Source organism: Alexandromys fortis, unplaced genomic scaffold (assembly GCF_014885135.2).
Source record: "Alexandromys fortis isolate MF-2015 unplaced genomic scaffold, M_Fortis_MF-2015_v1.1 scaffold_22, whole genome shotgun sequence".
Lineage (NCBI taxonomy): Eukaryota > Metazoa > Chordata > Mammalia > Rodentia > Cricetidae > Alexandromys > Alexandromys fortis.
In genome coordinates, this window is record NW_026067900.1 from 10846825 (window position 1) to 10858500 (window position 11676).

The following is an 11676-nucleotide window of genomic DNA, read 5'->3' on the forward strand; positions in this document are numbered from 1 at the left end:
CTTTTTTCAAAAGGGAGGTGCATTTTTTTTTTTTTTTTTTTTTTTTTTTTGATTTTTCGAGACAGGGTTTCTCCGTAGCTTTTGGTTCCTGTCCTGGAAGTGCAGCTTTTTGCTTTGTATTTTTGACCATGGTATGGCTGCAGTTGAGGGAGGCTAGTACTCTCCTCCTTCGTGACACTTTGTTACACTTTCCTGAGGCCAGCAAGATCACTTTGGAGTGTTCCAGCTCACGGGATTCTAGTATTCCTACCAAACCCATCTCTCTCAGCGATGGATTCATACCATCATTTTGATATGTGTGCGAATATTCTTCTTAAATCACAAAATTTACAAAACTAAGATACAATGACTCAAAATAAACAATTCACTGGTTTAAAGATACTATAGCAATGGTGTTAACTGGGAATCCTCCACCATCAGTCTGGATTGTAACAAGCTGATGAGCATTATACTTTATCCTAGCTATGTAATTCTAAACCAAAGGCTTGCTTTTTGAATTTCAGTCACGATAAACAGACGCCAAGTGATCTTTTTCTATACAGATCACTTCCAGCGTAACCCAACAAGCACCTTTAGTAAGGCAAACTGAACAAAACATAAGCATGCTTGGGAAAAGGAGGCCCTGTGGGCAGACGCTGGCTCCAGCTAGCAGTCCATAAGAGAAAATCACCTTGGCAGATAGGTTCAGAAGGCAGCTGAGGAAGAAGGACGCATGTTAAGATCTTCTCCCCTGTGGTGCGGTCTGTGTCCGTCTGGAACGTGAGGAGAGGCTGCGACTGATTATCAGAGAGCCACAGGGCCTTTAACTTCAGGGTGGTCAGCGACAAGGGTAGATGACGCAACCTGCCATACAACAAGGGATGTTATAGCCTGAAATGTCGGAGAACTGACTCCTGCCAATACTAACGAGAAGAAAACGAGAGCCCTTAGATGCAGTCCAGAGGGTACCAAGACATTATGATCATAGACAGATTGGTGCCTAGGGTCACGAGTGAGGTGTCCGCGTATCCTTACTGCTACACTTCCCTCCGTAGGCCCTCCAGAACACGGGCTAAAGGAAGTATAAGACAGCTCTGAAGGCCTGCTGCCAAGCGTTCGTTTGAGGAAAATAAACAGTATCACTAAAGGATGCATGCACAGTTCTTATAGCTGCACAGGGGGCGGCAGGAAGGACAGAGGCAAGGAAAGATGAAGACTCATTCTGCACCTACCGTGCTTGCTATCTGTGGGGACACCCTTCCAGCGATCCCTTTCAACTCTGACCTTTCAGTTCCCAGTCCCTCTCAGTTCTCAGACTCGGGTGATAACTAACAGTCACATCAGATTGTTTAAATCCAGATGAGAGACTCCACATAAGAACACTTTAAAAGGTGAAATGTGACACCTGGATATTCGGTGTCTCTTTTTGCTTGCACCAAGATCTGGTAGATCACGACCATCAAAATGTCCTTCATGAAAGTAACCACGGGTGGTGGACTGTTATCTGACAGTGTAAGTTAAAATAATCCCTTTCCTCCCCAACGTTCATCAAGGTGTCTATCACAGCAACAAGAACATAACTAATATGGAAATTGGTGCCAGGATTATGGCTCACTGCTGTGACAAGCATGAGCATGTTGTTTTGGGGAGGACTGTGGGAGTGTTTGGAACTTTGGGCTGGGAGTTATACTGAGTAGTTCTGTGAAGCTTGGAAGAGAGCGATGTCCAAACAGTGCAGACAACAGAGGTCTGGCTTGTGGAGCTCCAGAGAGAAGAAAGAGGCTACCTGGAGCATTCGGAGGGAATTGTGAATTAACAACCTATGGTTCCGATCAGCTTGGGATGAAGAATCGGATACGACTAACAAATGACCAGTGCCACTGAGGTGAAACCTCTGTGTTACTGGAACAATCGATACTGGTTAGCTGGAGCTGAGAATTGACCGGCGTCCTAGTCAGGGCTTCTACTGCTGTGATAAAATACCAGAGCCAAAAGCAACTTGGAGAGGAAGGGGCTTATTTTGACTACACTTCCACAACACAGCTCAACATCCAGGAAGTCAGGATAGGAGCTCAAGGCAGAAGCCTGGAGGCAGGAGATGACGCAGTATGGAGGAGTGCTGCTCACTGGCTTGCTCAACCTGCTTCCTTTTACACCCAGGACCACCACCCCAGGGGTGGCACTCTCCAATGACCTGGGCCCTCCCACGTCAATCATTACGGAAATACCTTACAGGCATTCTCACAGAACAATCTAATGGAGACATCTTCTCGGTTGCAGTTCCTTCTTCCAGAAAGACTCTGGCTTGTGTCAAGTTGACATAAAACTAGCCAGAAGACACTGATTAAGAGGCCAGCATTCACTGGGGTAAAAACTTCTGGGAATATTATCCCAGGGTCAGTGCATAAAAGTCATGGTCCAGAGGAGGCCAAGGCTGTGTGTCACGCCGGCAGCTAAACTTGGTACTAAGAGTCTCGCGGGTGGTACTAGCTTTGAACCCATCGGAGGGTCATGGAGAAGAGCTGAGGCCTGGCACTTTCAGAGGCCAGCAGAGGCCACTGGTGAAGGTATAGCTACAGCTATAGGTTCAGTTACAGTGGAGCGCCTAGGATTGACGAGGCCCCGGAGGAAAGCTGAGTGTGTACCATGTGGCAGAATCAGAATCCCTGAAGAGAAGTCCGGGGCCACCGTTGAAGGTGCAGCAACTGGAGATGCGAGGGCCGAACCTCTAAGGACAGCAGCAGCTGTGGGGTGAACTTGGCCTGAGCATAGGAGAGAAGCTGTGTTTGCTGGAAATGACAGAGCTGCAGAAACGGAGCCCCCTCTGGACCCCGACGTCAGACACGGAGCACGTTTCTGAACCTGGCTTTATTTCTGTTTGATGTGACTGCCCTGCTGCCTCCTGTTTCCCTCTTGGAGTAAAAAAGTATGGAGCTTTTCTTTTTTTTTTTTTTAATTTTACAGGAGCCCACAGTTGAGATTTGGAATATTTTAAAGAGACTGAACTTCTATAGCACTTGAGCTCTTAAAGACTGGGGGGCTTTTAAAGTTGTTTGTGTTTTATATTGTGATATTAATATGAATTATGGGTATGAATAAGGAAGAAACATTTACAGTTGAAGTGATGTGTTCGTGTGTCAAGCTGGCAAGGGGTCAATTGTCCTGGTTGGTTTGGGTTTTTGTTTGTTTTGTTTTTCAGTCAACTTAATACAAGCTATAGTTATCTGAGAAGAGGAACCTCAATTAAGAAATGACCTCCATCCAAACTGCCAAGCAGGCAAGTCTGCAGGGCATTTTCTTGATTAATGATGAGTGTGGAAGGACCCAAATCATTGTGGGTGATGCCACTCCTGGGCAGGTGGTCTTAGGATGTATAAGAAAGCAAACTAAGTGAGATGGGGTAGCAAGAATAAGTAGTCCTCCTCCATGGCTTCTGCCTCGGTTCCTGCCTCCAGGTTCCTGCCTCAGCTTCCCCCGGTGCTAGGGTGGTACTTAAAAGTATGAGATAAAATAAACACTTTCTTCCCCACGTTGCTTTCGGTGCGGCCTCTATCTCAACAGGAACAAGGCAATATTTCACTAATGAAGGTTATGTTCACCTCCCTGCCATGAAGAGCTCACACCAATATCTGAGGAATCTAGGGAAAGTAGCTGTCCTCTCCACCCTCTCCTGGCTAAGCTCTGTCTGTTCCTCAAGCAAGGCAGCAAGTGAAATCCCCTGTGCTACCCTAACATCCTTTCTCTCTATATATCCAATCTGTTGATGCACATTCAAACTCAGGAGGTTTAAAATTTTGTGTATGTGTGTGGGGGTAGACACTGTGATAGAGACATGCGCATACATACATACGTACACACATGCATACATACATGCATACGTGAATGTACACTATAGGAAGGAGGGCACAGCTCAGTGGTAGAGCACTTGTCTAGCATGTACAAGGTCCTGGGTTTGACTCTCAGCCGCAATGACATGAACAGACAGCACAAGCATCATGTATGCAAAGAGTTTTATATTATAGGAATGAAAAGTTTTGCATATTTACTGATTCTTTTTAAAATCTGACTTAAGCTAATAGCCTCTAAAATGTTAAAAATTCCAAGTGTTGCTCAAGAAAGTTACAGTCAGCAACTCTGCCAGTCTTGTTCACAACCGCACAGAGGTAAAAAAAAAAAAAAAAAAAAAAAAAAAAAAAAAAAAAAAAAAAAAAAAAAACAAAAAAAAACAGCCCCAAAAAAAAAAAAAAAAAAAAAAAAAAAAAAAAAAAAAAAAAAAAAAAAAAAACAAAAAAATGAACAAAATAACAAACCCTTACCTTCAGAACATCCATTTCTAAATGATTGGCCCACTCCAGAGCTGCCTGCCACTATCTGGGACATGCTAATTCTGAGAGTGGGTTCCTAAGCTGCCTCTCCAGCTAAGGTGGAAACATCCATTTGTTCTGATCATGCACTAACCAGGTGTTATCTCCCAAGTTCCTTACGATTCGCAGCACTTGGGACGGCTGAGTAACAGCCCCCGTGGGGATTTTGCAGTACTTAAATAGGACACCATGGTGTGGAGTGTGAGAGAGGTGGGCGGGACCGATCACGACTAGATATAACGATGCCCGGTTCTGCAAAAATCGCATGCAGTTCCATGCCAATGTCTGTCCATAATTTAGGCCCGCATTACCCGAGTACATTCAGACAGAAGCCTCCTCACCACTATAAATACGCCTCTAAATGTAACTGCAGGTTCACAGCTGTGGCTGGAAGAGGGCAGGAAACGAAAACAAAATTGCCATGGCAGATGCGAGTCAGCAGAGGAGCAAATTTAAATTCCGACTTTGATTTCTAGCTTGATGTTGGGCTTATTTATGAAATGGCTTGAATCTTAATTCACAGCTTTGCCGAGAGGAACCGTGATCTCCGCCACAGGGTTATTTTGGAAAGCACAGTGTGTTCAGTTAGCTTGGTGGAGAGGCACCTGGAGGCGGAGGCCATGTATCTCCTACCTAACCAGGAGCAGTCATCATTTTAGAAGTTAAATGTTGATGCCTCAAAAGAAATGAAAGAAAAAAAAAATCAACCCCAGCAGACTCTAGTCATGGTGACTGTCAGCCTGCTCTCATGGTTTAAAATTACGGTCCTTCTGGGCAATGGGCGAGAACCAAAAACCTCCTTGCAGCCGCAGCTTAGCAGGCTGGGGAAGGCTCCCCAGCAGGTTCTTCTTGTTGGTCTCCCTTTCCAGCCAGCTGCCTCTGCTTTTGAAACGCCCAGCGCCCAGCGACGCAACTCCACCCTCCCAGCGCAGGCTGCACGAGCGAGCGCATCCATCCTTTCCAGGGGGTTTTCTCTATGGTGAGTGTTTTAAAGCTACTTCCCCGCCTGACCTGGTCCAGTCTAGGAGCTCCTTTAAGAGACAGAACATAGTTCGTCAAAAGGGAGGAGATCATAAAAAAAAAAAAAAAAAAAAGGCAGGGTGAGAGTTAAGATGAGGAATAAAATGAGTCCCACTGACTTAAAATATAAAAGTGAGGTCAAGGCAAAATGCAAACGGTTTTTGTGAGAGTCGGCCTCCCTGCCTGCCCTGATCAGGTACTCAATGGTTTCTTCATAAAAACTTTCCAGACAGCAGGGTTTCTCTGTTGTAGCCCTGGCTGTCCTGGAACCTGCTCTGTGAACTCACAGACCTGCCTGCCTCTGCCTCAAGAGTGCTGGATTCAGAGACATGGGCCACCACTGCCCAGCTTTAAGAGCAGTTCGCATGTCCAGGAAAAAGGAGGAAGTTTGACAGACCCCGTTGGGAGTCTAACCATTAACTAAACTAATTAAAATGCACTTATCATCAATTAGTCACCGTAGTGCAAGTCTACCACCCTAGCACCAGGGAGCGGAGGCAGGAGGACTGCCAGTGTGAAGCCAGCAAATTTTTGCTGAGCTACAAAGCAAAAAGTTCCCCTCATATGACATGGCAGCCTGTATCTAAAACAACAGGAGAGATTGCAGGCAAGGTGACCAGTAGTGAGTGCGCCTGAGGATGCCACCTGCCTGCTCACATACTCTAGCCGGTATGGATCACGGAGCTCCTAGTGACATCACTGTCACAGCAGCAAGGCCTGTAATAACAGCAACCATCAATTTCCTGACAGCGTGTGCTCCCTATATTCCACTTCGTCCCCCTCAAAGCTATTAGAGGCGAAGTCGCTTAATCAAATCCAGGTGGCATGGCTGGGATTCAAACCCATGATTTCACTGGCATCTTGACTCAAAATTAACTCCAAAACGGTATTTCAAAGAGAGCACACTTAGGTCCTTCTTTTCTTTCCCGTCCTTCCTTTCTTTTAAGCACCCGCGTGGTCTTCTTTTTCTCGCATAGATAGTAAAACGTAATTTTAGGACCTTTTCAAACAGGAAGCCTTTTGATTTTGTGGTGACACTTGGTGAAGGTGAGTGACAGGCATGGCAAGACCCATCCGAGAACTCTACTTCGGGGTGTCTTCAATTTCCCACCATCAAAAGCTGAGGGCTATTTTAAAACATTGTTTTAATTGGTTCTTTGAAAAGCTGGGTGCCCATGGCACAAGGAGGGCAGTCTCACAGGGACAGGACTGGCTTTTCAGAGTCACCTTCCTGACAGACATGGCTTCCCCGGCCTTCGTCCACCCATTCATTCATCTTCATGGGTATGGCAGTCTCCCAGAGGATGGCACAAGGGCCGCCGGGCGAAAAGGCTCACAGACAACCGTCAGAACTGGCGGGTTATCAATATTTCTTTAGAGTCTGCGAGAAAACCACCATGTTGGTAATGGTTGGGCAGTCTCCTGCTGGTCACCACTTGCGTCACTAGTGACTATCTCTCTTTGACTTTATCTCCTCTAAGGTTGTGGGCTTTGCTGTTTTATCGCTTTAACCACGAGATATAACTCAGTTGATAAAAAGGGAGGAAATGAAAGATCGTGGAAGGAACGTAGGTTAGTATGTTCCTATAAACATTATCTTTTCCTTCCTTTACCTATTACCCTCAGAGTGGAAGACGGAATTCCACCCCTTCCTAAAGGAAGGGGGGGCGGGGGAGGGGCAGGGAGAAAAGTGGCGGTGGCGACTGGTGCTGCCCACTCTCACACCCTGCCCCTGACACCCCAGCGAAAGGTCAGGAGCTTGGCTACTCCACAGGAAGCTTTCCCCTTCCTAGAAAGCCTGGGTATCCCCAGGCTGGGGCTGTTGAGTTGGTGCTGACTGTACTGTAGAGCAGAGGTTTGGCTCCATCCCCCTGAAGTTTGAGAGCGCCACAGAATCAGCCAACAAAAAAGGTCAAGATGAAAGAAAACCTCTCAAGCCCCAAACTCAAACCAGAACAAACCAGCTGGGTGGACACGGCATAAAGGAAACGGGGCTGAAGGAAGCAAATAGTTAGGCACAAAGCATTTCCTATGGCAATTCTCTCTCCTCCCCTGATCTCTGTGTGGCCCTATCTCCACCCATTCACTAAAGCCAGGATAAAACAGAGTGGATAAGTAGCGGCTTTTCTATGAAAACCATGAACAAAATACACCGGGAAAGTTTGGTTTGGTTTTCAGAGTCAAGATGACTCAAAGTAAAAATTCTCTATTTATATAGATTCGGTCCTTGAATTACAACTATCAGTTTTAAAGTTTTAAAAATCAGAGTATGTCAAACTCTTAAAATGGTGAAAAGAAAATAGGTCCCTACCGATGAGTAGGCAAAGCTGAGAACCATTCCACACCATGCACTCTTCCTCCAGGGTGTGAGAAACGCATGGGCACACGGGCACAGCAACAGTGGCGGCAGGTACTGACCTAAGCTGATGGACACAAGAGAAGGAATTGCATTTGCCTGGCTGAGAGCGGGTTTCCAAGGAGTCCAACTGGCCAGATGCCACAGCTCACAATGATGAACCCACACTGAAGGAGTTCTGGGCTCTGCCCTGTGTGGAAAAATGACTCATGAATGAAATCTCACCAGAAGCTTCTCGAAATTGGCTAAAACCTAGACACTCAGCAGACAGAAATACTCTACCCAAGAACTCAATTACCCGCTACCATTTTGAACACACAAAGTAATAATTCTTAAAAAGCTATATGGCCAATGTCCATGATGAGTTTATTTCACAGGGAACCCCCTTCCTCCCCAAAACCCCATGATTTCGCCCATACCACACGGCGCCTGGCACTTTGCATGTCTCTTTCATCACAGCATACATAAAGGAAGCAACAGAAACACATTAAAAACAGACCCCTTAACTTAGCAGATTTAGAAGGAAATCTTGAAGCAGTGTTTTGTTATGCTTTGATTAAAACTATTTACAAATCAAAGTGCACTTGTATAAAGATAGCAACGTTTCTATTGGGGTATAGGTTATTTTGCTTTATTGTGGTCTTTTATCTGGATATAAAACTTTTAAAGCTTTCTCCAATAAAAGTCATTCTTCTGCAGTACATAAGTTATTGATCCACTGAATTTCTGAACCAGGCTTTTTCTTTTTTCTTCTGCGCTTTTCTGCTGTACATCGTTACACAAATGGCACACACCTTTGGCGCAGGCACAGTCTGGTGCTGCACTCAGAACGGAGGACGAGGGCGAGCATATGAAGTGACGTATCAGCAGCAGTCTAATCCTTTGGCTCATCTTTTCGAAGAAATCACCGGATGAAACTTACAAATCACTGATAAATTCATCTTTTTGGTTAAAAAATAAATCCATCTGGTACATTACTACTCAAACTGCAATACTGCTTTAAGACGACCACACTCATACCCCCATCTTGCTGCTCACGGATGCCACTGTTTACAACTGGTGTGACAGGACAGGATACAGTAAGGCACGAAGTGGATGGTACAGATAGAAACGAATACTTTAGGCCTAATTTGCTTTTCTCCACAAATATGAAAATATGTACCGTCTTCAAGATAAAATAACAAAGAAATACATAATTTTTGTTACGAAATACCTATACAAAATTTTAAAATTTACACCATCTGAGCTGCCAAGAAAGGTTAAAAAAAAGTATCTTTTTCTCCCATACATAAAGCTTCCTCTCATCAGTCGGTCCATAAGAACTTAGGTTCAAAATGTCCAGCACTCAATGGAGGGAAGAGGGCCGTAATTCCCCTTCCTGCTCTAACCCCGACATAAGACAAAAACGAAGGTCAGAGGTTGACAGTAGTGTATTCTACTTATTATGAACAACTGGGATTGAGAAACAGTGGGTGCGATGAGTGACTGAGGGATGCGTAAGGCACTTGGTGCGAGAGAGCGGCATCCTGGCACGGGGATGGTGGACACAGGACGGCAGGAGGCTCCTCCGGCGCGCAGCAGGGAAGACACAGCAGGTAGAACTCGGGGCGAATGCTACACCGACGTTGTCACTCGGTCAGTGGCGTGGTTGACCTCGTTTTTGTTGGAATCCAGTCCTTTAGCAGCATTCATGTCGTTCCGTAAATTTTCCGCCGTCTTCTTCATGTTCTTTAACTCCCCTGGGTGTGGCGTGGCTCGCCTCTGCAGAGTTCTCTGCAAGCAAACAGAGGCCCGAGTGTCAGAGCATGAGCATTCCAATACATAGTTGACAGCTTCAGAAACCCGCAGCCCAGGAAAGCAGCTTTCTTCCCAACTCTGTGCACTCCTGGGCTGCCCACCCAGAGCTCACAGAACACTGAAGGAACATCGCAGTCATGATGGAACACATTACTTTTAGAATAAAGGAATACATTTAAGAATATTAGTATGAAATAAGTTTCTATGTGTTGATGGAAATTTTAAGATATAATTATAGAATAAAGAAGAAAACCAAATAAATATCCTAAATTAAATTTACTAGAATGCTCTTCTGTTACTCAGAGTGGCTCTGGTTTCCTTTACCCCCTCGAGGCTCAGGGGCTGAAGAAGAGAAAGCAAAGAAGAAGGCTTTACTGGTGGGACTGCCGTGCCATTCGCTGCCCTGATGAAAGAACACGCTCTTCTAAGAAAGACCACAGCGCTGAGAGTAAGTGACAGGGCTGAGCAGGCAGAGCATCTCCCCCTCAATTAATATCTGGAAGCTCATTATCTCACAAAGCAGCGCTTCCATCTCCCAAAGACCTACCTCGAGCACATTAGCCTAACAAAGCGCATTACCGAGGTAGTGAAACAACCACGGAAATAATTGGGCTCGAAACACCGGCTTTGAAGTTCCTTTACTGTGCCTGGTTCCCCCTTTTCTCCCTACTGAGCCCCTCTGGTGAGAGCTGGACTACTGAAGACAAATTTAAAGTAGCCCTTGTCTGGGGGAGGGGTTGCAAACACCTCTCTGACTGCTTGTGAAAGCCCAACTGCTGGAGTTTAAGGAGCTCGTGTGGGGGCTGGAGAAACGGTGCAGGGGTGAGGAGCCACCATTGCTCCTCCAGAGGCCCCAGGCACCCATGCTGGGTGGATCACAACTGCTTGTGACTACAGCCAGTACCTGGGCACCCGACAGCCTCTTCCAGCCTCCCTGGGCAGCATGCATACTCAGAGAGAGACACACATGCACACACGTGACTGAAAATGAAAATCTTTTCAGAAAAGAACCAGCCTCAGTATCAAGTTCAGAGCCAAGACACAGTGTGTCTGAGAGACATGTTCAAATATGAACGGGAGAGCTGAGCTTCAAATATATTTCTGATTTCTAAATGGAAACTTGCCAAGATAGTTCAGCCAAGATCACAACACTCTACATAAGGGCCAAGGTGGTCCAATATGCCAGAAGAGAGATGTCTCGTATTGAGTCACACAATGACATGTGAACGGAATTAGCGCAGCCCAGTCGTGAGCAGTACTGGAGATAGGAAAGGATTTCATTCACACAAGTGAAAAAAAGCAAGTGCCAATTTTAGAGAAAAATATGGGGACAAAAGGGGAAACTATCACAAAGAAATGAAGACACCAGGGCTGGAGAGATGGCTCAGTGGTTAAGAGCACTGGCTCTTCCAGAGGTCCTAAGTTCAACTCCCAGCAACCACAAAGCGACTCACAACCATCTGTAATGAGATCTGACGCCCTCTTCTGGCCTGCAGGTATACATGCAGACAGAACACTATATACATAATAAATGAATAAATCTTTTAAAAAAAGAAAAGAAAACCCACATTAGGCGCCACTGCCCAGCCTGGATGAATGTCCACCCCCATACCGTTTCGCTTTCGTCTTCATCCTTCTCATCTTCCAAAAACCGGATTGCACTAACTCTGTGTACTGTGCGGTCATTCCAGGCATCCTCGGGGACGTCACTCACCAGGCTTTCCAGGGCACCACAGCGAGGCAGGCTTTCTGCAGTGACAAAGACAACATCAGCAGGGAATGCTGGCTATGGGATTCGGAATGGATACACTATAATTTAGTGGCTCTCTGGTCAGAATCCACATGGAGGCCTACAGTGCCAAAAATAAGTAAGACAGACCACTGTTGCAACCTCCAACCCTCGCTTTCGGTTAAAATATGAAACAAGAAGCAAAAAGGCCTGGGCAGAACCGGTCCCCTATAAGGGAACTCCACTGAGACCCTCTGAGGGATGTGCAGAACTGGTCCCCTATAAGGGAACTCCATTGGGACCCTCTGAGGGATGTGCAGAACTGGGGTGCTGAACGTTTCAACACAGAAGGTTAAAACACACTAACGGTGCTTTGTGGCTCTTTTCACAAAGGAAGTGCAGCTTTTTTTTTTTTTTTTTTTTTTTTTTTT

General features: G+C 45.8%; 1 protein-coding gene across 1 annotated transcript in view; it reads right to left on the reverse strand.

The window, feature by feature from the left end:
• Window positions 1–8062: 8062 nt before the first annotated feature.
• The window catches only part of Lrrc1 (leucine rich repeat containing 1), a 110272-nt gene continuing 106658 nt past the window's right edge, over window positions 8063–11676 (reverse strand). Inside the window, exons 13-14 of the mRNA XM_050124493.1 lie at window positions 11129–11302; window positions 8063–9492 (exon numbers count right to left, since the gene is read on the reverse strand). Of these exons, the coding sequence (XP_049980450.1) occupies window positions 9334–9492; window positions 11129–11302 (333 nt within the window). The 3' untranslated portion in view covers window positions 8063–9333. The remainder of the gene's footprint in view (window positions 9493–11128; window positions 11303–11676) is intronic.